General features: G+C 50.0%; 2 protein-coding genes across 4 annotated transcripts in view; one reads left to right on the top strand and one right to left on the bottom strand.

Moving 5' to 3' along the window:
• Positions 1 to 15,314, top strand: part of ADGRA2 (adhesion G protein-coupled receptor A2) — a 128,005-nt gene extending 112,691 nt beyond the window's left edge. For both annotated transcript variants that reach the window (XM_053269500.1, XM_053269499.1), the window contains 6 exons: positions 966 to 1,174; positions 2,294 to 2,421; positions 3,872 to 3,995; positions 5,999 to 6,144; positions 7,148 to 7,237; positions 9,500 to 15,314. In XM_053269500.1, coding sequence (XP_053125475.1) covers positions 966 to 1,174; positions 2,294 to 2,421; positions 3,872 to 3,995; positions 5,999 to 6,144; positions 7,148 to 7,237; positions 9,500 to 10,778 — 1,976 coding nt within the window. In that variant the 3' untranslated portion in view covers positions 10,779 to 15,314. The remainder of the gene's footprint in view (positions 1 to 965; positions 1,175 to 2,293; positions 2,422 to 3,871; positions 3,996 to 5,998; positions 6,145 to 7,147; positions 7,238 to 9,499) is intronic.
• Positions 15,315 to 15,552: 238 nt separating this feature from the next.
• On the bottom strand, positions 15,553 to 26,501 carry BRF2 (BRF2 RNA polymerase III transcription initiation factor subunit). Of its 2 annotated transcripts, XM_053269501.1 has the most exons (5): positions 26,268 to 26,501; positions 23,745 to 23,907; positions 22,567 to 22,626; positions 20,248 to 20,569; positions 15,553 to 18,418 (listed from the first exon to the last, which is right to left on the bottom strand). In XM_053269501.1, exons 1-5 carry the CDS (start codon positions 26,349 to 26,351, stop codon positions 17,680 to 17,682), a joined length of 1,368 nt encoding a protein of 455 aa, XP_053125476.1. In that variant the 5' UTR covers positions 26,352 to 26,501; the 3' UTR covers positions 15,553 to 17,679. The 2 variants fall into 2 exon arrangements, with proteins under 2 accessions (XP_053125476.1, XP_053125477.1); XM_053269502.1 differs by lacking the exon at positions 23,745 to 23,907 and having other exon boundaries at positions 26,268 to 26,424.
• Between the last annotated feature and the right edge of the window lie 343 nt (positions 26,502 to 26,844).

Raw genomic sequence — 26,844 nt, 5'->3', positions numbered from 1 at the left:
GTTCTTATGTTCTTTTGACCGAGTGGCAACCAGATCAACAGCTGGGGATTGCCCGGCCCGTGCATGAAGCTGACAGCAACCATGCTGGGAGGTGGGGGAGGGCGTGGAAGCTGGGAGGATGGCCGCCCTTGACTAGGCCAGAATGGCCCGACACGACATTGCCTGCCTGCAGCCAGGAGCTAGCAGGTCCCTCCGCTCTACAGAGACTGGGGGGCGGGGGGGGGATGATGCAAGGAGAGGGAAAGGAGCCCTGTAAGGCGGCCCCTTTAAGGACTGACGGGCAGAATACAGGAGGCTGGGAATGGAAGGCAGGGGAAGGGGCTAAGGGGTGTTGGCAGAGCCTGGGGACATATATATTGGGCTTGAAGCCAGTGATGAGGAGGCCAGTGAAGATGGAGGGGGGCTGCTTGTGTGGGCTCCTGGGGAGGAGCAAGGCATTCCCTCTCCCTGACAGATGGAGGAGGGACGGGGTGCTCAGAACCCCCTCCCCAGCCTTCTGAGGCTTGTGAGGCTGGAGTAGAGGAAATGCCATTCCCCACAACTACTGACTCTGCACAAAGCCTGTCAGAGGCCACATTGGGTAGCTGTGCTGAGCCAGACTATAGTGTGGGGCAAAGAACATAGGAAGCTGCCATCTACTGAGCCAGACCCTTGGTCCATCTAGCTCAGTGTTGTCTACACAGACTGGCAGTGGCTTCTCCAAGGCTGCAGGCAGGGATCTCTCTCTCAGCCCTGTCTTGGAGATGCTGCCAGGGAGGGAACTTGGTACCTAGATGCTCTTCCCAGAGTGGCTCCATCCCTTGAAAGGAATATCTTGCAGTGCTCACACTTCTAGTCTCCCATTCAAATGCAACCAAGGCAGACCCCACTTAGCTAAGGGGACGAGTCATGCTTGCTACCACCAGACCAGCTCTCCTCTCTCATCAGCCGCTGTTGCCTTGTCTCCTCCTCCTCCTCCTCTCCAGATGACTGCGGAATAAGCAACCTCACCGAGCCTGTCGCCATTTCGCTGCGGCATCTTGGCAAGGGGACGGACCGCACGGCCGCTTACTGGGACTTCGACGTGCTGGACGGTTACGGGGGCTGGAGAGCCGAAGGCTGCCAACTGGTTGCCCTGGAGCCCAATGTCACCACTGTCATCTGCCAGCACCTCAGCAACGTTGCGGTATTGATGGTAAGCAGGGGAGGGGAGGGGAGGGGACGAGGATGGGCGGGGTGCAACGATGCCGGCGTTCCCAAGCTTCCCAGGCAAGCAGCTCCCTGCTTGGGCATCTTTAGAACCTGTCTTCCCAGGGGTCAGCCTCAGAGGAAGAGGAAGAGTGGGATAGAAATGCAATAAATAAATAAATAAATAAATTGTAGCTGGGGATGCTGGGAGTTGTAGTTCAGCAACATCTGGGGGAACCAGGTTGGGAACCACTGGCTTACCAGAACCCGCTGCTGCTCCTTGCCTCCACTGCTCAGTTAGGCATTCAATACCGCAGGTGATCCCAACCTTGGATCCTCAACAGTGCTCCCCATAACAGGGATTCCCAGATGTTGTTGACTGATTGATTGATTAAGTGCCGTCAAGTCAGTGTCGACTCTTCGTGACCACATAGATAGATTCTCTCCAGGATGATCTGTCTTCAACTTGGCCTTTCAGGTCTCTGAGGCCAAGTTGACTACAACTCCCATAATCCACAGCCAAATGCCATTGCAGCTGGGGATGCTGGGAACCTAGGTCAACAACTTCTTGGAATCCCTGTTACAGAGAACACTGGTCCTCAGATGCTGTTGGACTGCAACTCCCATCGTCCCCAGCCACAACGGGAACCCATGTTACGGCGGGAATTATCCACCAGAAACCTCTTCTCACCTGCCTGCCACCTCCCTCGGGGTGGTAGTGAGGATTGGGTCCACCGCCTGCAATTTGCCCGAAGGCCCTCCCCAAAACGTAGAGCTGCACATTTTGCTCCATAACTCCGCTTCTACAAGGGCTAGAGCTTAGCTCCCCCCCCCAACTTTTTTCTTTTATAATGAAAGCTGAAATCCGGGCGAATATGGGAGGGCTAAACAATGGTGAGACGCTTAAAATCTGGGTGAAACCCGGAATTTCGAGGGGGGGGAACCCTACTTAGACTGCATCCCAAAGGGAAACCTCCCAGGACTGCTGTGAAGGCAGGGGTCTCCATGGGGTCAGAATAGGGTGCCCCATCCCCAGGGCTTTAGCTACCACCTGCTGCTTGAATTCCTGACCCACCTAGCACTGCACATTATAATTACAATTATCTCACCATCTCCATCAACACAGGAGCTTAGCAACTTCCTGGGTGAGTCCTCCAGCCCGGCTGAGGTGCTGTACTCTGTCATTTATACCTGCACAGCCCTCCTCCTGCTGAGCCTCTTTGCTACCATCATCAGCTACATCGTGCATCACAGGTGAGTCTTCTCCTTAACCCTGGGGTGGGGCGGGGGGACCCTGTGGCTCGGAAATATACTGGAGCTGCATCACTGGTTTGATTCAATCTGGGTTCAGCTGACGTCTCACACATATGTGATTACTAATCTGCATAGGGAGACAGAGAAACATAGGAAGCAGCCTTCTACTGAGTCAGACCCTTGGTCCACCTAGTTCAGTATTGTCTGCACTGACTGGCAGCATCTTCTCCAAGGTTTCAGGCAGGAGGCTTTCCCAGCCCTATCTGGAGATGCTGCCAGGGATTAAACTTGGGATCTTCTGCATGCAAAGCAGATATCCCACCACTGATCTGTGGCTCCATCCCCAACATCCGCCCCCCCATCTCCAACAGTTGCTCACGTTTGCTTCAACACACACAGAGCAGTCCAAGTGCTCTGTACTCAACATTTTCCAGAGGTTCAGTTCCCGTTTGACTTATATAATAAATGCATCTGTTTAGTAATTTGCACAAAACTACGTGCACACTGCAAGCTGTATACACTCACACTTGCCTGTGAAGGGTCCAGTTCGTCCTGCAGACTTGGGGGCTGGAAGGGTTGCGAACGTGTCCAGTCAGCTTCTAGGAGGTGGAAGAGGATAGGAACATAGGAAACTGCCATATACTGAGTCAGACCATTGGTCTATCTAGCTCAGTATTGTCTTCACAGACTGGCAGTGGCTTCTCCAAGGTTGCAAGCAGGAATCTCTCTCAGCCCTATCTTGAGATGCCACCAGGGAGGGAACTTGGAACCTTCTGCTCTTCCCAGAGCAGCTTCATCCCCTGAGGGGAATATCTTGCAGTGCTCACACATCAAGTCTCCCATTCAGATGCAACCAGGGCAGACCCTGCTTAGCTGTGGGGACAAGTCATGCTTGCCACCACAAGACCAGCTCTCCTCTCCACAGTGAGGTGAGAATACCAGTGTCCACCTTCTGCGTGGTTCCTGTGAAGATAGAGGAGAATCCCCTTGGTGTTGGGGCATGTAGGCAGGAAGAACCATTGAGTTAGAAGCGGTCCAAAATAATCAGCTGACCTATTTCACAATGTTACATGTGCATTATATGCAGTTGTAACATGTGCATTTGTAACATGTGCATTATGTGCATTTGTGAGGTGCATTATGTGCATTTGTGACGTGCATTTGTGACGTTCATTATGTGCATTTGTTACATGTATTTGTAACGTGTACATTATGTTCCCTTGTAGCGTGTGCATTTGTAACATGTGCATTATGTGCACTTGTAACGTGCATTTGTAACGTGTGTTTGTAGCATGTTCATGTTACATGTGCATTTTCGCAGTTACATGTGCACATAATGTTTGCGCAGTTGTGCAAGCTTGCTGTTGCACTATGCACAAGAACTGCGCAAATGCAGTAGCACAATTACCAGCCCTTCTTTCCCATGGCTGGCAATTGGTCTCTTTTTCAGCGCCATTCACATCTCGCGGAAGTGCTGGCACCTGCTGCTCAACCTCTGCTTCCACATTGCCATGACCTCATCCGTGTTTGCAGGTAGCATCACCCTGACCAACTACTTGGTCATCTGCCAAGCGGTGAGTATGGTGGGAAAAACCAGGTCAGCCGTGAACATCTTGTTTGAGAGGAGAGTTTTATGCAGCAGAGGATGCATGTGTGAGGAGAGAGTGGCTCGTTAAAGAGTACCTGGAGACTGGTGCTTCAGGTCCCAAAGATTTATTAAGGAAATCACGTGCTAGGCTAGGAAGCCTGGGGGACTTCCCAAGCAACTGCATGTTAGAGGTTGTTGATTTTTACCCCCAGTAGGTAAAACAGCAGAGCACGAAGGAATGAGCACACACTCCAGTTACAGAGTAGGTAGCAGAGGATGGTTTGGATATTGCAGCTGTTTAGAGAAAACACATGGAGATCCTTGTATGACTAAACACTAAACATTTATTGGTTAAATACACTTAGATAGGAAAGACCTATCTCTAATCTAAAGGACTACATAGTGGATAGGTAAGGAGAGAGAGAGAGAGAGAGGTTTCCATCTGCTCTCTAGGAGGAAAGGAAGGATTGTGACTCAGCACGGGAAGGGCTGCAGAGTCAGTTCAGGGGTCATAGAGTAGGGACAGATAGGGAGAAACTGACTCACTGTCTCTACTCCCAATGCCCCTAGTGGTCATTAGGACAGTTGGTGCAAAAGGTCGATGCACTGGAAGTTCATCTCCAACACTGCACCAATGCAGCAGCAAAGTGATCATTGTCGGCACCCTCTGTACCACCCCAAAATATGTACTGCAAATACAGCCCTAGGAAAGGAAGGGTATCAAAAATTGATGCCCTTCCCCAAAACATCATCTGTGCCAACTGAATCTCCACAGGGTTACACACTCATAGCCCTCAGGGACATATTTTCAGATGGCACAGAGAGCTTCCTAGAGAAGGGAGGGCTTCAAAAATTGCTGCTTCCCTCTTCTTCCCCAAAACATTCTCTGTGCCACCCGAGTATATGTCCCTGAGAGTTGCACAGCCCTCAGAGATGTATTTTTAGGTGGCACAGAGGGCTCTTAGGGTAGGGGGAGCTTCAAAAATTGCTGCTTTCCCACTGCACCGGTGCATTTCGTTAGTTCTGCTAGGCAGCTCTCTGGCTTCAGTGTATCCTTGCTCTGTATCTTTCAGCCACTGTTTCCTGCATCATGTGTAACTGAGAGCTCTGTGGCATTGATTGATTGATTATTGATTATTTATTTATTGTATGGATTTATCACATTTATGTACCGCCCCATATGATGTCAGGCGCAGGGGGTGAGGCTGGGGAGGGGGGCGGGCAGTGGCGGCAGAACTCGGGCCGCCACTGGCCTCCCTCCACTTCTGGGCTTCTCCAAGATTGGAGGCACGAAGCTCTCTCAGCCCTGTCTTGGAGATGCTGCCAGGGAGGGCACTTGGAACCTTCTGCATGCAAGTGCTCTTCCCAGACTGGCTGGCCCCATATCTTACATCTTTGGGACTAAGAAGCAGCAGATTAGTAATGTGACAGATTAGTAATGTAACACAAGGAAGAAACCTGGACTTTGGGGGATCTAATCAGATTGCTTACCACCTACGCCTCTCGCAGAAACCCACTGACAGTGTTTGTTTGTTTGTTTAACATATGTATATACTGCCCAAAATTTGCATCTCTGGGTTGCATCTCTGGGTACAACAAAAACGATCGGAATTAAACAAAATTAAAACTGATAACCTTAAAATCATCGAAAACCCAGCATTAAAAACGATTAAGACTGTAAATCCTATTCAAAGCCAGAGTGAACAAATGTGTCTTCAGGGTCTTTGGGAAAGTTGCCAGAGATGGGGAGGCTCTTATTTATATCTCCTCCCGCATTCAATACAGCGAAAGGGGAGGGGGGATGTTTTTTTAAAAAAATTCTACCTTTTCCACAGACTTGAGGGCCACGTATTCTACCACGAATACGTGTGGAGTGGCATGAACGTCGTTTATACGGGCAGCAACATTCCCCATGGAAATTGACACTCAAGTTGGTACAATGTATGATTTAGAAAGGCTCTGTGTCATCTCCTCTTCCCATTCCTACAGGTTGGCATCATTCTCCACTACTCTTCCCTGTCGACTCTTCTGTGGATGGTGGTAATGGCTCGAGTGATCTACAAAGAGGCGACATGGAAGGCTCCACAGCAACCAGAAGGGGAGGCATCCCAGCCACCCCCACGGCCAATGCTACGGTAAGGAGGGAGAAGACTCCATAGGCCTTGTTGGCTGGGAGCTGTGGGTTACTAGACTGATGAGAGGAGTTGGGTTGCCCTGAGCTGACATACAGAGCAATAATGCACCGAGAGAGCAGCCCAACAGAATTTCCCAACTGCATCAGTGTAGCAGCAATTTCTGATGCCCTTCCCCAGGCAGCCCTCTGCCCCACCTGAGAATATGTCCGCGAGGGTTGTATAGCCCTCGGGGACATATTTTAAGGTGTGGCAGACAGCTTTCTGGGGAAGGGGAGGGTGTCAGAAATTGCCCCTTCTCCGCTGCACCTGTGTGATTTGGGGAGTTCTGTTAGGCTGCTCTCTTGCTGCACCACCTCATCCTTGCTCTGTCTGTTTGTTCAGAGTAATATATGTAGTAGTTGCAGTAATTCCACATCAGCCCCCAGACACTGGGTCTGCAACGGATGTCCCTCTCTGAATTCAGCACAGGACACATCTCATGTTCCTTCCACAGATGGAACCACCTGTTTTCAAACCTAGAAATAGTGGCTCATTCCCATTATCCCTGTGCCGGATAAGGCATTACACAAGAATATAAGAACAGCCCAGCTGGATCAAGCCCAAGGCCTATCTAGTCCAGCATGCTGTTTCACACAGTGGCCCACCAGATGCCTCTGGGAAGGCATACTTGGATAGCTTTGTTAAAGGTAAAGTGTGCTGTCGAGTCGGTGTCGACTCCTGGCGACTACAGAGCCCTGTGGTTGTCTTTGGCAGAATGCAGGAGGGGTTGACCATTGCCATCTCCCGCGCAGTGCGAAATGATGCCTTTCAGCATCTTTCCTGTATCGCTACTGCCCGATAGAGGTGTTTCCCATAGTCTGGGAAACATACCAGCAGGGATTTGAACCAGCAGCCTCATGCTTGCTAAGCAAGTCATTTTCCCTCTGCGCCATTAGGTGTTCTTTCTTAAACGATGCCTGCATTCAGGGGATGTGTTCTGCAACTAGTTTCCTTTGCATTGCAGATTCTACCTGATTGCCGGCGGGATCCCACTGATCATCTGTGGGATTACAGCTGCTGTCAATATCCATAATTACGGAGACCATGATTCTTAGTAAGTCATTGCAACACTTGGTTTTGGGGCCAAGGTTTGTAGCACTGGTGGCACATTATTCCTGGTGAAGTCCTGCTTGGGAGTCAGTGTTAGCAGCAGCTAGGACACATGGGAACATGTGTACACAGGAGGTACATAGGCAGCTGCCGTATACCAAGTCAGACCCTTGGTCCATCTAGCTCAGTAGATCCAGCTTGTCTACACAGACTGGCAGTGCCTACTCCAAAGTTACAGATAGGAGTCCCTCTCAGCCGTATCTGGAGATGCCAGGGAGGGAACTTGGAACCTTCTGAATGCAGATGCATTTCCCAACATGGCCCCACCCTGTAAGGGCAGGCCTGCTCAACTTACCCCCCTCCACCTCAGCTATTTTTGGACTACAACTCCCATAATCCCCAGTCACAGCGGCAGATAGCCAGGGGTTATGGGAGTTGTAGGCCAACATCTGCAGAAGGGCCAGAGTTGAGCAGCCCTGCCTAAGGGGAATATCTGACAGTGCTCACACATGTAGTCTCCCATTAAAACCCATAAAAATATCTTGAAAATGTCAGGGAGGGGCTTTGGAACCTAGATGCTCTTCCCAGTGCTCACATGTGGTCTCCCATGCACATGAAAACCAGGGGGGACCCTGCTTAGCAAAGGGGGCAATTCATGTGTGCTACCACAAGACCAGCTCTTGGAGAGGGGAAACAAAAAATAAATAAATTTGCGTTCGGAGAAATGACAGACTTGCCTCCATTGTGGAGCTTTCGGGGTACTGTCACAGCCATGGGGGTGTCTCCCAATGCCTCACCTCCCCCGTCTAAAACAGCCCATTTCAGGTCATTTCTGGGCCGTTCTGGGCCTCTGTGCACTGGCAGTGGCCATTTTGAAGGCTGCTGCACATGCGCACTGGCCATTTGCGTGGCTGGGTCACAGATGGCCAGTGTGCATGTGCGGTGGCCTCCAAAATGGCTTCCACCAGCACACAGAAGCCTGGAACGGGCTGAAAATGGCCTGAAACCGGCCATTTCAGACTGGGGGAGAGGCCAGGGGGAGGGGAGACTTCAGGAGACCCGCCACGTTCGCACCCCTCCCCCAGCCCCGCAATGGCGGTTAGCCATTTCCCCCCGAAAAAAACTCCAAACTGGCCCCAGACTGGCCTGGTGGGCCAGTTCGCGGGTGAGCTGGCTCAACCTCGAGCCGGCTCACACATCCCTAGAAGTAGGGCAAGGGGAGTAGGAAAGTCAGCATGACAGGGGTTGGGCAGGGCAGATTCGGAAAGGAAGCCAATTGCCCTTTGCCCCCGACATCAACTTGGATGCTATTGGCAGCAAGCAAAGCCATGCAAGGTCCTATCTGCATGAGAGCAGGGACAGTCAACGGATGCAAGGCTGCCGTTGATCATCATCTCGTGTGTAGACCATTGACTGTCATGAAGATGCCCATAACCACATTACCCATGTCAGCAGCAAGCATTTCTTGAAGCATGGGCCTGCCTCAGGGTCCTGGGAGCCACAGATGCAACCACAGGGTACTAACGATGTATTGACATGGTTTGTATTCCATCTTTCCCGGCAATTTTTTTTTTTTAAGCATTAATCTTGGCTTGTTCATCCCCTGTAGAACTTACAACATCTGGCCCTTTTAGCCGTTCCCGAAGCACCAAGTTACTTCTTGGTGCAAGAAGCACCAAATGGCTTACTGCAGGGCTGCACAACTTTCAGCCCTCTGGCTGTTGTGGAACTACAATTCCCATCATCTCCAGCCATAGTGGCCAATAGTCAGGGATGATGGGTGTTGTCGTTGAACAGCAGCCGAAGGGCCAGAGTTGGGCATCCCTGGCTTAATGTGATGTGGAAGTTTGTTGGTTGGTTGGTTGGTTGGTTGATTGATTGATTGCATTTATATCCCGCTCTTCCTCCAAGGAGTCCAGAGCGGTGTACGTGGGGATTTGAACTAGTCCAGCACTCTAGCCACTAGCCACGCTCTCAGTTTATCCCACTGCGTTCCAAGAATCAAGGTGTGAGCCACTCTCCCCTTTTGCAAGGCATCCAATCACAGGGAGGGCATTTTCAAGGCAGGATAAATTATTCCCCAGATCCGGGCGAGGAAACCTGGGCTCTCCAGCTGTGGTTGTACTACAATTGTGGCTGGGGGTGATGGGCGTTGTAGTTCAACCACAGCCGGAGCGCCCAGGTTGCCTGCCTCTGATCCAGAGGTTGCCACACCACCGAGTGGCCACTACTAGCTTTGCTGAACTTTCTCTCTCCCCCCGCCTAGCTGCTGGCTGGCCTGCAGGCCAAGCATCGGGGCCTTCTACGTCCCCGCGGCCTTCATTGTGCTCCTCACCTGGATCTACTTCCTCTGTGCCGGCATCAGCTTGCAGCGCCAAGCCAAGAACGCCAAAGCAGCGCCCGAGCCCCTGGAAGCCCCACAGCGCCTGGGTGGCGGCGGCGGTGGCGGCAGCAGCAACTTCCTGACCGACTCCGGGTCCATCTCCGTCACCCTCCACTCCAGCCCACACGGCGTCGAGGCGGATGGCGTCTACTCCCTGGGGGTGCAGTTCTGGGCGCTGGTGATCACCCACTTCCTGTCCGTCACTCTGTGGGCCTTTGGGGCCCTGGCCGTGTCCCAGCACTGGTCTCTCCTGAAGGTCCTGTTCAGCTGCCTCTACGGAGTCACCGCCCTGCTCCTGGGCCTCTTTGTCTTCGCGCACCACTGCGTCCGGCGCGGGGACGTGCGCAGCTCCTGGTTTGCCTGCTGCCCCTCCTACCGGCATGCTCTGCCCATGCAGGCCTACGGGCAGCCGGGGACCAGGGCGGAGGACGGCTCGCAGGTCTTCATCGGCGGCAGCCCGGAGGCGGCGCCCTCTGCCAAGTCCTCGCCCTCCCCCAGCAGCACCAACTCTGCCCCCAGTCCCTGCAAGCTCACCAATCTGCAGGTCGCCCTCGGCCAGGCCGAGGGCCACCCCCTGCCGCCCGCCGGCTCCGAGGAGGCGGAGCCTTCCGGCGGCAAGAACGCCCACCCCGCCAGGTACGCCAACAACCTGCACGGGCGCAGCCGGCACCACAAAAGCAGGACTAAGCAGTACCGGGAAGGGAAGCACCAGCAGCGCCTGAAGGCAGCCCGGGGCCCCTCCTCGGAGCACCCCACCAGCGAGAGCGGCAGCCTCCACAACAGCCACTCGGAGAGTTACCAGAGCAGCCGGAACAGCCCCCTGAACAATCAGCGCCAGGCGGCGCTCCCGAGCTTGGAGTCGCCGCTGACCCAGTCCGACCTGAGCGACGGTGGCGGCAGCAGCCGCCACCACCACCACCAGGGGGCAGACTTTGGCAGTGCCCAGCGGAGGAGTGCCAGCAGGGACAACCTCAAGCACCAGGCCAACGCCACCGCCGCCGCTGCCACCCTGGAAAAAGAGAGTAAGAGGCGATCGTTCCCCCTCAACGCAGCCAATCAGAACGGGGCCCTGAAGGGCAGCAAGTACGACATGAACCTCTCTGGCGCTGACAGCGCGGCCAGCATGAAAACCGGGCTCTGGAAGAGCGAGACCACGGTGTAGGACGTGGGAAAGATCTCCATGCGGTCCAGACGCTGCAGGGATCTCGTCAGCGGGGCCTGCAAGGCGAGCTTGCGGAGGTAGTTCTTATGCACTAAACGGGCTTGGGTGGCACTGGCAGAAGCTAGCCCGCCTGCTGCAAAGGGGAAGGTTTGCCTGGTGCAAAGAGTGGGGAGGGGACTTGCCGGTGGGCTTAGGAAGCACTCACCGGGTCCCCCACATTCGAGGCACCGCCAGGTTTGCCCAGGGAACCTTCCCCTCACCCCAGAAGCGGCAGAGGACCCTGAAACGCCAAGGTTATAAGGTGAAGGACAATCATGGAGCATCCTGGGGGTATTGCAATCTATCTTAATCCTTTCTGCATGTCACTTGGATCCTAGACGCTTTGTATGACACACAGCGGAGGGCCAGGTCTGTAAGCTGAAATCTCTACTATTGTAGTGTATAGGCCATATGTATAGGCCAGACACTAGCCAACTAAAGTGCCTGCTCTTGACACGAAGCAATCCGTGGGTATAAGGGAGCAAGACTTTCCCACCCCAGCACAGGGTGGGGAATTGGCTCAGGGCCCATTCACACCTGTCTTCGAGTCCGTGAACCAAATTGATGCATGCTGAGATTGTTTCAACGCAGCTGGGTGCGTTCCAGATTACATGCTACAACAGGGGTAAAATGCTTCGACTTGGCAGGATCATATTCAAAACGATCCCCAGAATCTCAAACTCTACAACGGGAAAATACAGCTATTTTTCTGCAATGGACTTGCAACGTCATAGCACTAGAACACAAAGATACAATCTGAAATAAAGCATCAGAAATGTGAACGGTACCTTGCTCTCTGTGCAGGGGCTGTGGTGTCACAACACAGGAAGTACGGAAGCACACTTAGCAGATCCGTAGTCACTCTGGCGTAGGGTTTAATCTGGAAAGCGCCCTGGAGAGGTGGGTGGTGGTTTTTAAGAGAATTAATGGTGGTAAGACAGAGGAATCGTGTCCATGGTGTGCAGACTCCTTATTTCCTCTGTCCCACTTACCTAGTTCTCACAAATGTGAGCTGTGTCTGGGCACATGAGTAATCCCACTGATATCAATAGGATAAGTAAACTTGTCCCATTGATTTAAATAAGACTGCATATGAGTAACTTAATCTGGGTGTAAACCAGTGACTGGAGTATCTCATCTCATTACCACCATAGTTAAGTATGTGTGTGGAACATAGAACCATAGGAAGCTGCCCTATCCCAAGTCAAACCATTGGTCCATCTAGCTCAGTACTGTCTACACAGACTGGCAGTGGCTTCTCCAAGGTTGCAGGCGTCACTCTCAGCCCTATCTGGAGATGCTGCCAAGGAGGGAACTTGGAACCTTCTGACTGCAGATGCTCTCCCCAGAGTGGCCCCATCCCTCAAGGGCAGGCCTGCTCAACTTAGGCCCCCACAGCTATTTTTGGACTACAACTCCCATAATCCCCAGCCACAGTGGCCAATAGCAAGGGGTTACGGGAGTTGTAGGCCAACATCTGCAGAAGGGCCAAAGTTGAGCAGCCCTGCCTAAGGGGAATATCTTACAGTGCTCACGCAGGTAGTCTCCCATTAAAATGCAAACCAGGGTGGATCCTGCTTAGCAAAGGGAATAATTCATGCCTGCTACTTATGTATGTGTGCGCATACATACATAAAAACATCATCTTAAGTGTTCCAACTAGGGAGTCAACTTCAGTCCCTGGCTCACATCCACACTAAGCTACTCACATAAGGAGTCTCGTTGAAATTAATGGAACAAGTTTGCTTTTCCTAGTCATGCCAATGAGTGTGCTTAGTGCTAATTTCCCGAAGCCTGTCAGTCAGGCTGAGGGGAGGGGCATGCTGAGCTTCAGCGTGTAGTCCTCCAATCGGAAGCAGAGGAGGGCCTTCACCCTCCTCCCTCCCCTTCTGTCGGACTCAGCTTCAAGCCAGCGATCCTCAGATGGGGAACAGCTAGAGCGGCTGCAGTGTGTGGAGGCAGGAGGGCTTCAGGTCCCCCTCAGGGATACTAATACCCCCTGCTGGAAACCCCGATTTAGCAGCTGAAAGAGGACTAAAACTAGATTTCCATGCAACTGCTTTAGAACCGACTGAGAACTCATCCTCAGAGGCTCACAACATGGTGTTCAGGATACCTTGGGTACGTGATAAATATTCTTTTTAAGTGCCTTTGGGACATTCCCTTTTATTTTTATTTGTTTCACATGTATGTTTTGGATGTTCTGCCAATCTGTTCGAGCCATTGAACAACAGATGAAGACTATTGTGGCTGGGATGGTAGAAGCTGTAGTCAGGTGCGCAGGGAGGCCAGCGGCGGCTTGGGTGCTGCTCCGCCGCGGCCTCCCCCAGCCCCGCCCCCTGCATCTGTCAGACACAGGGAGTTTAGCCCCGCCCCCACCCGCATCAGACGCGGGGGGTGATTTGGGGGCGCGTTTGGAGCCACAAGGAGTGGCCCCTGAGGTGCGGCGGCCCGGCATCTTTGAACCTGTTCGCCCCATGGTGGCTCCGCCCCTGGCTGTAGTCGAACAGCAACTGGGGACCATTGCCCTAGGCATCAGTCTTCACCCAGTGGGCATTGTTCTCTGCAATATAGTTTCAGAGACTGTTGAAACAGAACTCCAGTCATCTCCAGCCAAAGGCCATTGCAGCCGGTGATGCTGGGAGTTGTCGTCGGCAACATCTGGGCATCCCGAACACTGACCCACAGCCTGATGAAGTGGAAGGCTGTTGCACTAGGCCAGGGTTCTTCCATGTTGGGTCCCTAGATGCTGTTGGAATGCCAACAAGCAGTTTGGGCCGACTTCCCAACCTGTGGTACTCCAGATGTGGCTGAACTTCAATTCCCATAATCCTCTGCTACACTGACAGGCAGCAGCTTCCAACATTTCAGGCAGGAATCTCTCCCAGCCCTACCTGGAGAGGCTAGGGATCGAGCCCAGGCCCTTTAGCATTATGAAGCAGCTACCATGAGTTCCATGCATCCGTCCAGCCTCAAGATCTGAAGCCACACAGCAAGGTATCCTCCCCCTCCCGCAAAGGCAACTACTTTTGCCACCTCTGAGTCAGAAATATTTAGCCCGATGGGTTACAGAACTACCCAAGTCATTTTTGTTCTTAAGAAGCCATAGTGAAAATTGCTCAGATCCAGAGCAGCAGGTACAAGTGGCTCAGACAAATGCTATATGTGTGTTCGAAACAACCTCTCTGAGCTGGACTTACTTCTCCTCAGTGGCACATCCTATGTTAAAAGTGCCTTTTCTGCAAGAGTCTTTTCTGAGTGTAGCTTGCTTCTATACAAAACATCAAGATCATTCACACAGTCAAAAACTGGGCTGTACCTGGGTATGGGAGCTGCATGTACTCCCAATTTTTGGTTGAGTGGAAGCAAGGTAAGCGGAAAACCTGGGTTGAAGTGATGGTGTGGAAACCAGGTAGGAGGAAAAGCTACCCAGGTTTTCCGCCTACCTTACTTCCACAAAATCACTTCTACCCAAATTTTTCTCTGGAACAAACACCATTTGACTGGTAGAGAATGAGATCGCCCCCAACAGAAGTCCTGTCTTGAAGGAGGACGCATGCACGGGTACTGTAAATGAGAAACAAATGTCTATGTAGTCCACAGAGACTGAAAAAAACCTTGCCGTATCCGGCTTCCTTGCTTCTGGTGGGGATAATGGGAGTTGTAGTCGAACATCATCTGGGGACCCAAGTTTGAGAGCCCTGCGTATATGGCCTCACTCGAAATCAAGCGTGCCAGGTTTATTTTAGAGAGGCGCAGAAAGAAGTCCTTTACACTTGGCACAATGCTAATGCCTCCCCATACAGACAAGAGCCATTTGTAGCTTCCTTGTCCACACAAAAGCTACCTCTGAGAACATGAGGGGATTGCTTTGCCTGTTGTGCACTGCCGGGGGCCAGAAACTCAAAGAGGTAGCCTCCTCCTGCACAGTATGAGAGGATGCTTTTCGGCATCTTCCTATATCACTGCTGCCTGATATAGTACCAGCAGGGATTCAAACTGGCAACCTTCTGCTGGTTAGTCAAGCATTTCCCCGCTGAGCCTTTAGGTGGCTATAAAGCACTTAATCCCCCTCCCCAACCCATTAATCTTCCAAAACTCCCTCTTTTATAGATTTATACATGCTTCCCTCTGTCTAGCGGTCTCCTTTTCCCTTTCTATGAAAATGCCTTCTCGATTTATATGTTTTGTATTTAATAGAGCCTAAACCATTTATATGTCATTACTGCAACCCACATGCTATTGGTGATGCTGAACTTGTTATGTATGCCTGCTACACTGAAACAGTATTATTGGGAAAAGCTTTGTATTATTACCCTTCTTTTTGTTGTCTGTTTACATTACAAGCTAGTGACATATCAAACGGAGCTTTTTGGAGCAACAACTGTGCCAAAGAAAGCATTTTTTTAAAAGTGTTTTTGTTTTGTTTTTGCATATAAATGAACCATTTCTAGCAGATGTTTCTTGTTTAATATATTAAAGAGATTTGCAACATCCGACCAGTTAGGTATTGCTTTCTCACTCCTCTAAGGCGCCAACTGAAAACACAGACAGCATCTGTTCAAAGTGTCGTGCTGTTATTGGATCTAGCTGCAACACCTCGGCCAGAGTTTAAACATCAGCTCATTCATTTACAAGTCCATCAGAACACCAGCAACCAGACAAGTTAGACTGAGCGTCCCTGTTTCACCAGGCGAAACAGGGATACTCAGCAGACGGAATTAAAACAGCCCCATTTATCAGAGTGTTCACAGTTTAATTCGCCACCTATCTCATGCTGTTGATGCAATCTACAGAAGCCAACAAACCCAACACAAGGGTTAACAAAGAGGTCCCTGATGACGCCAGAAGGTTCCGACCAGTGTTCCCTCTAACAGGGATTCCCAGATGTTGTCAACTACAACCCCCAGAATCCCCAGCTGCAGTGGCCTTTGCTTGGTGATTATGGGAATTGTAGTCAACAACAGCTGGGAATCCCTGTTAGAGGGAACACTGGTACCCACAGAACAGGTTCTGTGTAAACATGTCCAAGGCAGGCTTCATGAAGATGTGTATATCTATAAGCCTGGAAGTATTCCGAGCAAAACAGCACAGCAGAAGGCTTGCTGCCATCAGCCTGTATTTTTTATCAAGCTATATCTCCTCTCTGGCTCTCCCCCTGTTGCTGAAGTTAAACAAAACTTTAAGGGGAAGAAGCAAAAGTCTAGGGCCTATGGGGATTTAACAAGCTGCTGCCATCTCAAAGACACAGAAACACTCCTGGACCAGTGTTCCCATTAACAGGGATTCCCAGATGTGGGTGACGACAACTCTCAGAATGCCCAGCTGCAATGGCTTTTGCTTGGGGATTCTGGGAGTTGTAGTCAACTACCCTGTTAAGGGGAACACTGTCCCTCATCACTGGTGAGAACCAAAGGGAAATTGTGTGCAGGCCAACTGATGTGCAGACATCTAAAAATCCTCTGGTGAGCAGGGCACCCAGCACTATCCAGCCTTGAAAAGGGGATAGGACACGTTCATCAAGTCATAGTCACTAAGTGGAATGTCCAGGCTTGGAGGAAATTGCAAGGAAGCAGCAGTGGGAGTGAGCCATTTGCTTTCACCTCCGCCTCACTGGTCATCAGTCCAGAGGGAGTCCGCTCACTTGCAGTTAGGAATTTCTACAGCGGAGTGGGAAGGAGCCTTTACACTGGGACTGCCACACCTTTCCGGTACCCGACGACTCGTAGGATATAGTCGGTGCCAACAGGAAGAAATCAAAAGCCCTTTTAACGAAGGGGGAGTATTAACCCCTACTATCATAAGAACAAAACCCAAGCTTTTTCCAAAGTCATTCTCCCCATCAGCACTGCAAATGTAATAAGAGGCACTTCATCCAATCCAATCAATCAATCATTTGTATTACAATCATAGACCAGCAGGAAGCATAAGGGATGATTACATGTTGTAGAGGATAGTACCTAACGAGACATTAGAAGGCATGAAAAAACATTAAAAAGAATTTAAAAGCATAAAAAGGCATACAAGACATTAAAAGGCATTAAAAAGGGAGAGGCTTTTACGCAATTATGCCTTTTTGTGCCTTCTATCCCTTTTATGTCTTATATGCCTTTTAAATGCTTTTTAATGTTTCCTTATGCCTTCTAATGTATCGTTATGTACTATACAATGTGTAATCATCTGCTATACTTTATGCTGGTCTATGACCGTAATAAAGATGATTGAACGAAACTTCATACAGAAGTTCACCTCCATTAGGACTGAGCCAGACAGTAGCTTTAAAAACAGCAAATCTAGAGCAAAGGCTTCCATGCAGCATTCCTTCAAACAAATAATTCTAGATGTTGTGGTCAACTCCCAGCACCCCAGCTGCAATGGCCTTTTGCTGGGAATTATGGGAGTTGTAGTCAACAACATCTGGAATTCCCTGACCGGTGGTCCTCCAAATATTGCTGAACTACAACTCCCATCATCCCCTGCCACAATGATCTGGCTGGAGATAATGGGAGTTGTAGTTCAGCATCTTCTGGAGGGCCACAGTGCGGGAATCCCTGCATTAAGTTGGATGCCGCTTCAACCCCCAGGCTCGGATAAAAGTAGACCTCCCAGTATGAGGATAGAAACGGGCTGACATACCATGCAAGGATATGCCAGTCCAGCAAACACTGCCTGCAAGCCAGCTGTTTAAATTTCACAAATACAAAAACTGTGCAAAGGCCGTTAACACAAGAGGGCTTCCCCTTGTGTCACATCATTGGTGCAGGTCACACAAGTTGCACAACTTGCACATGTCTATCCTGGGTGGCTTTCCGCAGCACACCAGCCACGGACATCGGGGTGGAGGGACCAAGTCCCTGCTGGATTAGCTGCCTGCCTCAGAGTTCCCTGGAGCGGCGGTGCCGAGACAGGCCTGGGCCTTGCTGAAGAGCTCCTTCTCTTCTGGGGTCCGGAGGTATTGTTCGATCTCGCTGTCGAGAATGGGCTCGTCTCCAGTGACGAGGGGGCACTCAGGGGCCGGATCGGCAGCGCGCCGCTTCTTCTTGGGGTTCAGGACGCAGGGCGGGAGCAAAGGCGCCCGCTTATCGCCGCCGGCCTGCTCGTCTCCTGCAAGGGGGGCCTCTTCCATGCCCGCTTCTCTCCCCCGCGGCGGTGCGGCTGCCGAGCTCCCGAGGCCGGGCTCTCCGGCATCATCCCCCGCACAGAAGGCGGCTCGAAGGAGCACCCGGCGGTGGCACAGCAAGTCGCCCACGTGCTTCGCCACGGTCTTCTGGTCCACCCTGAGCAGCCGCAGCCAGCCCAGCTGGGAGCTCATCCGCAGGAGGATGCCGCGCAGTTCCTTCAGCCGCTGGCGGGCTGGCTGCGGCAGGTCTGTCCCCGCCAGCTTGCAGAACTGGGGGAGGGTGCAGGAGAGGCGGCCGACGGGCTGCAGCGACTGCCAAGCCAGGTAGGCTGCGGCCGTGACCACGGGGATGGGGTGCCGGCCAGTCACCAGCCACGTCTCGCTGGCAAGCTCCACCATCTGGACCGTCCGGGCCACCAGCTGCTCCTTGTCTTCGACAAACTTGTCCGGCACGCTGGCCGAGCTCTGGTAGAGCTTAAAACTGGGGGAGAAGAAAGGAGGAGGAGAAGAGGACTGTCATTCCAACCAGGGGTGGGCAAACGTGGCCCTCCAGCTGCCGTTGAACTACAACTCCCATCATCCCCAGAGACAGCCCATTGTGGCTGGGGATGATGGGAGTTGTAGTTTGACAGCTGCTGCAGGGCCACATTTGCCCACCCAGGATTTAGACAGACTACTCTGTTCTGAAAGGGAGAGACGATGGCGACTGTTTGTTTATTTGATTTATATACCGCCCTTCCAAAATGGCTCAGGGCAGTTTACAACAATTAAAAACACAAGTAAAACACAATTAAAACAAGTTAACAGTTAAAATCAAACTATAAAAACAGAATAAAACCAATTAAACAATTCAAACTGCTGGAAAATCAGGGCAGCAATTTAAAACAATTTAAAACAGTTTTTCAATCATTCAAAAACCCTGGAAGGCCAGGCCAAACAGATAGGTTTTAAGGGCTCTCCTAAAGGACAGCAATGATCTCAAATTACGGATTTCTGCCGGGAGTGCATTCCACAGCCCAGGATCTGTGGAATGCTCCTGGGCCCGCCTTCTCAGAGAAGGCCCGCCGCTGAGTCAGCGGTAACTGGAGACGGACCTCCTAAGATGACCTTAACGTGCGGTGGGGATCATGTAGAAAAAGGTGCTCTCTAAGATAGCGCTCATCTAAGCAGTTCGGGGCTTTAAAAGTAATAACCAGCACTTTGTATTTTACCCAGAAACATATCAGCAGCCAGTGTAACTGCTTCAAAGCAGGCATAATATGATCTCTCTGAGTTACCCCAGAGACCAATCTGGCTGCTGCATTCTGGACTAACTGAAGTTTCCAGACTACGTACAAAGGCAGCCCCATGTAGAACGCATTGCAGTAGTCCAGCCGGGAGATTACCAGCTGATGCACCACTGTTTTGAGGTCATCCTCTTCAAGGAATGGACGCAGCTGTCGAATCAGCCAAAGCTGATAGAAAGCACTCCTGGCCATGGCCTCCACCGGAGATACCGCTTTTCAACTAAAGTGCCCAAAACGGTTTACTCACAATCTTAAAAAAGAAACACCAGCAGCAGCCATGGGAAGGATGCTGTGCTGGGGATGGAGAGGGCCAGTTGGAATTTGCAAATATTGCAACGCGTATGCAATGCTGTGGGCATGCCAGTTGCACAACTACAAATATTGTGCAATGAGTTATGGTTGGACCCCTGCTAACTGGGCAAAGAGGCACCTTTTAACATGGTGATTCTCTTTATTTAGCAGGGGGAGAGTAACTGGCCCTATCCACCCCCAGCACAGGACCTCCAGTGACTGTTGCTGCCAGTGTCTATCCTATGTTTCTTTTAGACTGTGAGCCCTTTGGGGACAGGGATCCATCTTATTTATTTATTATTTCTCTGTGTAAACCGCCCTGAGCCATTTTTGGAAGGGTGGTATAGAAATCAATCAATCAAACAAACAAATATTGATAATAAAATCCTGTTCCTTTCCAAAAAATGCCAGTATAATCTGTATTTAACCTCTGCTTTTTAAAGGGGATCAACTTAAATTCAGAGTCATCTCCAATTTGGGTAAATAAGATACATGTGAGCTGCCATATCGTGCAACAGTACGTCAGCCTAGGAACATTGTGGGCACACAAGTCGTGCACCCAGTCTTACACAAGAGTAAGTCTATTTCCAATGGGATGACTCTAGCATAACTCATTGCACAGTATTTGTAGTTGTACAACTGGCATGCCCACAACGTTGCATACATGTTGCAATATATGCAAATTGCAGACCAAGTCTGAGAAGGCATGAAGGGTGTAGGAACTTCACCATACCTGTTGAGGTGTGTTTTCACCAGATCTATCAGACTCAGAGCGGGCACATCCAGAGCCAATTCCTTCAAGAAGCGCAGGTAGGTCCTGGCAAACAGCCCTTTGTCTGCATAGAGCAGCAAGCAGACGGTGCCCATAGTCAGGGGCCAGTTATGTTGCCGGCAGGTTGCAAAGACACAACAGCCCACGAGAATCTCTTTTTTCGCCAAGCTGACCAAGGAGAAACAAGGACATTTGATTGCCTGCTGGTAGTAGGAGATGGCTGTATCTTCAAACAGAGAAGGAAGTCGGAGAACTTTGCAGAGATCCCGAACACGCCGGATCCCTGGAAAAACAAAACAATAAATCAATCACGCACGCAATAGTGCATACATACCCCATTCAGACATTATGCTATATGAGTGTACAGATATCTGTACACTCGTACATGTGTTTGTGTGAGTGACTGTACCTGTGTTCGAGTTAAAAGGGAATCTGGGTACAGGCCCCTCAAATGCATGGCAGAGAGAGAAAGTGTACTGCTGTACCTGTGTTTAACATAGTGTGTGAAACTATACCTGTGTGTACATCTGTACCTGTGTACACTGTACACTCGTTGTACAAGTGTTGAACGTAATGTGTGAATGGGCCTTATATCAGTCATTTTCCAATTGTGGGCCTGGCTCCCCCTTCGGGGTGCAGAAAATGTAGGAGAGGCAAAGAGATACAAATCAATGTTTCCCTCTAAAAATAAACCAAAAATGCAGTTGTAAGGGGAGGAGAGCTGTGCGCACTGTAAGATATTCCCCTTAAGGGATGGAGCCACTTTGGGAAGAGGACCTGCATGCTTGCATGCAGAAGGTTCCAAGTTCCCTCCCTGGCATCTCCAAGACAGGGCTGAGCGAGACTCCTGCCTGCTAACTTGGAGAAGCTGCTGCTAGCCTGTGTAGGCAATACTGAGCTAGATGGACCAACTGAATGGTCTGACTGGGTACAAGGCAGCTCTTTTAAAAAAAACAATAACTTGATTTTACAAAAACATGTAAAAAGCCTTCTTCTCATGTTATACAAAAGGCGCTCCACACAAAGAAAGCGTTTAATAAGGCCCGAAGTCCCATCAGCAACCCATTCACAATTAGAGTGGCATTGGTCTGAAGAGGTGAATGCCACATACGATGACGAATATTTATAGACCACTTTTCAACCAAAGTTCCCCAAGTTTACATAGATTTAAAAATTAATTAATTAATTAATTAATTAAAATGGCTCCCTGTCCCCAAAGGGCTCACAATCTAAAAAAGCAACACAAGATAAACACCGGCAACAGCCACCGGAGGGATGCTGTGCTGGGGATGGATAGGACCAGTTGCTCTCCCTCTGCTAAATAATGAGGACCACCTCTTTCGAAAGGTGCCTTTTTGCTCAGTTTGCAGGGGTCCAACCATGATGGCGGACACTTCCATGATCTGGAGTTGTGGGCCCACCTCTTCAGATCAGCTCCATTCTAATCACAAGCAGGGTGTTGGCAGGGCTGACTAATGGGGACAGGGCGGGACTTCTGGTCCTGTTTAAGATGTTCTATTTTTCTGGACCACTGTTTGTATAATAACATTTGAAGATGACTACTGCATTTACTTACTTCTACCAAAACTGAATGGTGATTACCAAACACAGAATTAAAGGCTGCTTTCCTCTGTCAAAGAAAGTGGAGCTGGAAAAGTTCCAGGGTTAAGCATGAAGCTGCCGCTTTGTTTCAACGACCATTCCATTCCAGGGCTAGCAAGCACCAATTGCTCCCTTTGCCAAGCAGGGCCTGCCAGGGATTACATTTGGATGGGTAACTACATGTGAAGAGAATGATCTCAAAACAGTGGTGCATCAGCTGGTAACCCTAAGGCTTGACTGTTGCAATGCACTCTGCGTGGGGCTACCTTAGTATGTAGTTTGGAAACTTCAAAATGTGGCAGCCAGATAAGTCTCTGGGGTAACCCAGAGAGACCATATTATGCCTGTTTTAAAACAGCTGCACTGGCTGCCGAAACATATCCGGGCGAAATACAAAGTGCTGGTTATTACCTTTAAAGCCCTGAACGGCTACCTTAGAGAGCGCCTTCTTCTGTATGATCCCCATCACATGATGAGGTCATCTGGAGAGCCCTTTGTGAGACAGGGATCCATGTGAGCCCTTTGGGGACAGGGATCCATCTTATTTATTTATTATTTATCTGTGTAAACCACCCTGAGCCATTTTGGAAGGGCGGTCTAGAAACTGAATTAATAATAATAATAATAATAATTTCTGCTGAACAGCAGAGGTCCAAATGGGCCCTGAAAAATGCTTACCTCGCTGCACGCAATAGCTCTGCTGCTCATCCTGACCAGTACTTTGTGAAAATGCCACCGCTGGAAAGACAACATATATTAGACAAAGCAACCATGCTTGACGCTTACTGTGATGCCTGTACACTCTTGAAAAGCAGAGGGCCTCGCTGCCTTCGAAGGCCTGCCCTGAACTGTCCCTCACCCACTCCTCACATGTTCCACCACCTTACTTTAAGGGGCCAGATTATTAGCCATTGCTGTGGTGACCTTATCACTTCCTTTTAAAAGCACCTGAAAACTGATTTGTTCTTCAGATAATTTGGGAAATCCCTTTTTGTGTATCATGATGTTTTTTGTAGAGTACCTCAAACAAGGGAAATGTTTCTGCTCGCAAAATTGGCAATCCTCCCTCCCCTCCGCAACCTCTCCAAAATATGTCCTTAAGAGTCCCCACAGCAGTAGCCATCCCTTCATACAACTCTTACTCAGTATGCCGAGCCTTATAAATAGAAGTCACTTGTTGCTATTACATTTATGGTTCTATACATGGTATTCTCACCACAACCCTGTGAGGTAGGTGAGGCTGTGAGATAAGTGACTGGCTCAGAGTCATGGAGTCAGGTGAACAGCGATCTGAACTTGGGTCTCCCCAGTCCTAGTTCAACACTCTAACCCAGAGGCATGCAACCCTGGCACTCCAATAAATTGTGGCTGGGGATTCCTGCCTGCAACCTTGGAGAAGCTGCTGCCAGTCTGTGAAAACAATACTGAGCTTGATAGACCAATGGTCTGACTCAGTATATGGAAGCTTCCTATGAAGAGAGTTGTCGTTCAGCAACTACTGGATTATCAAGGTACCTCTGCTCTCATCACTACAACACACCGGCTCTCTCAATAAAAACAATAAATAATGCACTCTGGTCCCTGGATATTATAAACTACAGCACCCATCACCCCCAGCCACAATGGCCTTTGGCCAAAATGTCTGGGGGTGATGGGCATTGTAGTCCAACATCATTCAGGGACCCAGCTCTAGCAGAATAAGGCAAAGCTGCATGACTTCTACCCTCCTGCAGATGTTGGGACTACAGCTCCCATCATCCCTGACGACTGGGGGTTGTAGTTCAACCATTGTTGGAGGGCCGAAGTTGCGCAGCCCTGGGACAAGGCGGTGTCTTGAATTATGCAGCTGTGCCCACCCTGTAAACGCTCTTCATCTGCAAAGGTGGTGGTCAGAAGCCCCTCACTCAGGACGCAGCCGCAGTCCACGCACACCAGCTGGACCTGTGCGTAGTGAGAGTCTTCCACGATCTCCAGGGAACCGCAGTCCGGGCACTTCCTTCGGCCAGACATCGCGGCAGCCTGAAAGCGCAAGCCGAGGGCGAAGAAGGGACGAGTCGATAACAAGGCGCAAATGCGACGGAGCATGCTCAGTGTGGTCACAGGAAGCCACTTTCTGCCCCCCTGGCCACACCTCCTAAAAAAGGATTGGCTCTCTACTCCTTACGCACGAGCTCGCCTGCCTCCTTTGCCACCGCTGTAGAGATGACGTCACGGGGGGAGGAGAATCCGCCCGGAATGCAGACGTCACCAGACGCACGCGCAGTTCCGCTCCGAGAGGTGGGAGGTGTTTATTAGGGCGGGAGGGTCGGAGAGAGTTTGGGGTGGTCGCTTTGATGCTTATATTTGGCTGTGAAAAGGAGTTTATCCCAGAGAACAATTTGAGGCTTGCACCCTGGTGCTTCTTCAGCTCTGTACCTATCGTTTCTTATTTTAAAATATGGCATAGGCAAACAGAAAAGTAAAACAGTTTAAAAAGATTTTGTGTGTTATTTATTTATTCGTTTTTTCCTTCCGCCTGATATGTACTTCTCTAGGCGGAGCACAAAATTCAAAACACAATATAAAACAGTAAAAACAGTTGACATTTCACAAAATGCAATAAAAACAGTTTGATAAAAAGTTAGAGTTTAAAAATCTGTATTCTTAAAAATAAAGCGACACACACATAGCAATAGCAATTGCACTTACATTTATATACCGCTCTATAGCCAGAGCTCTCTAAGCGGTTTACAATGATTTAGCATACATACATACATATACATACACACAGTGGTGCACTCAAAATTATTTTGAAATGTGGCATAGGTAAAAACAACAGTAAAAAAAACCAGTTTAAAACATGTAAATAAAAGTCTGACAGAACAGTTGATTCTTAAGACTGGTTGGTTGGTTTATTTTAAAGGCAATCAGAGATGGGGGAAATTTAGCTCTTATTATCCCATCTAAGATGACAAGAAGGGGTCTGAGAATCTGGAGCTTCTTTGCTCGGGGTGGGGGGGACTACAAAAAGCAGCTCATCCAAGGGAACAAACTGGATGAGCTGGCTTCTGTGGATCTAGGATGCCTTTGGAATTTTGTTGGCTAGAAAAAGCAATTCAGTGAAAGGAACAAACGGTAATGCTAGGCACTGTGAATTTCGCAGACCACATTGCATTTTGGCTACAGAAAGCTGTTTATCAGAGCAAACAGAAGGGGAGGTGTCTATGAATCTGTAACCTATTTGTTAACCCTCGCCCCCATTAGGGTCTGTTTACATCACTGTACATTTCAAGCAAAGTATACCATGCAGTCAAATTAAGCACATCCTGAATATATATAAATAGATCATGAACCAGCAGATGGCACCCTCGTTTCACACTTCCAGGTCCCCTAGCCAGAAATAAAGCCAACCAAAATTTTATCCCAAGCGCTGTGAGCCATGCACGTTAGTAAAACTTGCACAGTGATCTCCAGCATCGCTTCTTTGGTTCATTTCAGTTAGCCGGCAAAATGATCTAGAGCACGGGTTCTGAAAATTGGACAAGATATTTTTTAAATTGAACCAACAAACTATCAAAGCATACGGTACGTTGCCTGGTGAGAGAGATTCCCACCTGCAACCTTGGAGAAGCCGCTGCCAGTCTGCATAGACAATACTGAGCTAGATGGACCGATGGTCAGTGTATGGCAGCTTTCTATGTTCCTATGGCAGAGATGGGGAGGCTCATTTCAACAGGGAGCACATTTCCAAAGTCCAGGGGTAGCAATGGAGAAGGCTTGTTCCTGAGTAGCCACCAAACGGGTTGGCAGCAACCGCAGATGAACCTCTTCAGATGATCTCAACAGGTGGTGGGACTCATGATGAAGAAGACATTCCCTTAAATACCCAGGGCCTAAGCTGTTTAGGGCTTTATAGGAAATAATCAGCACCTTTTATTTTGCCCAGAAACTGGCAAAATTGGAAATTGGCAGCCAGTGTAGTTCTTCCAACACAGGAGTAATATGTCTCTCCTAGATGACTCAGACCAACCTGGCCATCGCATTCTGGACCTACTGTAGTTTCCAGATTACGTACAAAGGCAGCCCCACCTACAGTGCATTGCAGTAATCCAGCCTAGAGTTTACCAGCATATGTACCACCACTTTGAGGTTGTTCATCTCAAGAAACGGATACAGCATATCAGCCGAAGCTGGTAAAAAGATGGCGGCCTACAACTCCCATCATGCCTGGCTGTTGGCCACTGTGGCTGGGGATTATGGGCATTGTAGTCCAAAAACAGCGGGGGGGGGGGCAAGTTGAACAGGACTGATCTATAGAAACTGCTCCGCAGACTTTACCCTGATCCAACAGAAGGGTGGCATCTCACCTTTGTGAACATCTAGATGGCACAATTGCTTACCTGCCATGATGAAAGAAAGTGGCAGTTCAATACAATGGATGAAGCGAGTCTGTCTTCATTCCTCCTCGGTGAAGATGTGCCCATTCAGGAGTAGTCAGCTGAACAGCCATGATGCAGAAATTTTAACTGCTGTCGCTATGGCAACTTGCAAGTTGTGAGGAGGGGGTGCGCGGGCAGAAGAACACCAGAAGCAGAATGTGATGATGAAATATGACAGGCCTGCTCAACTTTGGCTCTCCTGCAGATGTTAGCCTACAACTCCCATAACCCCTGGCTATTGGCCACTGTAGCTGGGGATTGTGGGAGTTGTAGTCCAAAAACACTGGGGGGGGCCAAGTTGAGCAGGTCTGAAATCTATATATTTAATTCTCTTAGCCGGCATGCGTGTCCTCCTGGATTTGGCAGCGGAACTCTCACGAGAGTTCCTCACATTGGGCGAGAGTTGTGGGGGGTGGGGAATGGCGGCAGATGGTGGCGGCGGGCCGCAAAACGGCCTGAGGCGGCAGCCTCAGCTGGCCGGCAGTGGTGGGACGGCCTGGCCAGGCCGTCTTGATTAAGAGGTGAGGAGGAGAAGTCG

This window comes from Hemicordylus capensis, chromosome 8, assembly GCF_027244095.1.
Source record: "Hemicordylus capensis ecotype Gifberg chromosome 8, rHemCap1.1.pri, whole genome shotgun sequence".
In the NCBI taxonomy this organism is placed as follows: domain Eukaryota; kingdom Metazoa; phylum Chordata; class Lepidosauria; order Squamata; family Cordylidae; genus Hemicordylus; species Hemicordylus capensis.
The sequence above is the reverse complement of the archived record's forward strand: the minus strand, read 5'-3'. Positions and strand labels throughout refer to the sequence as shown.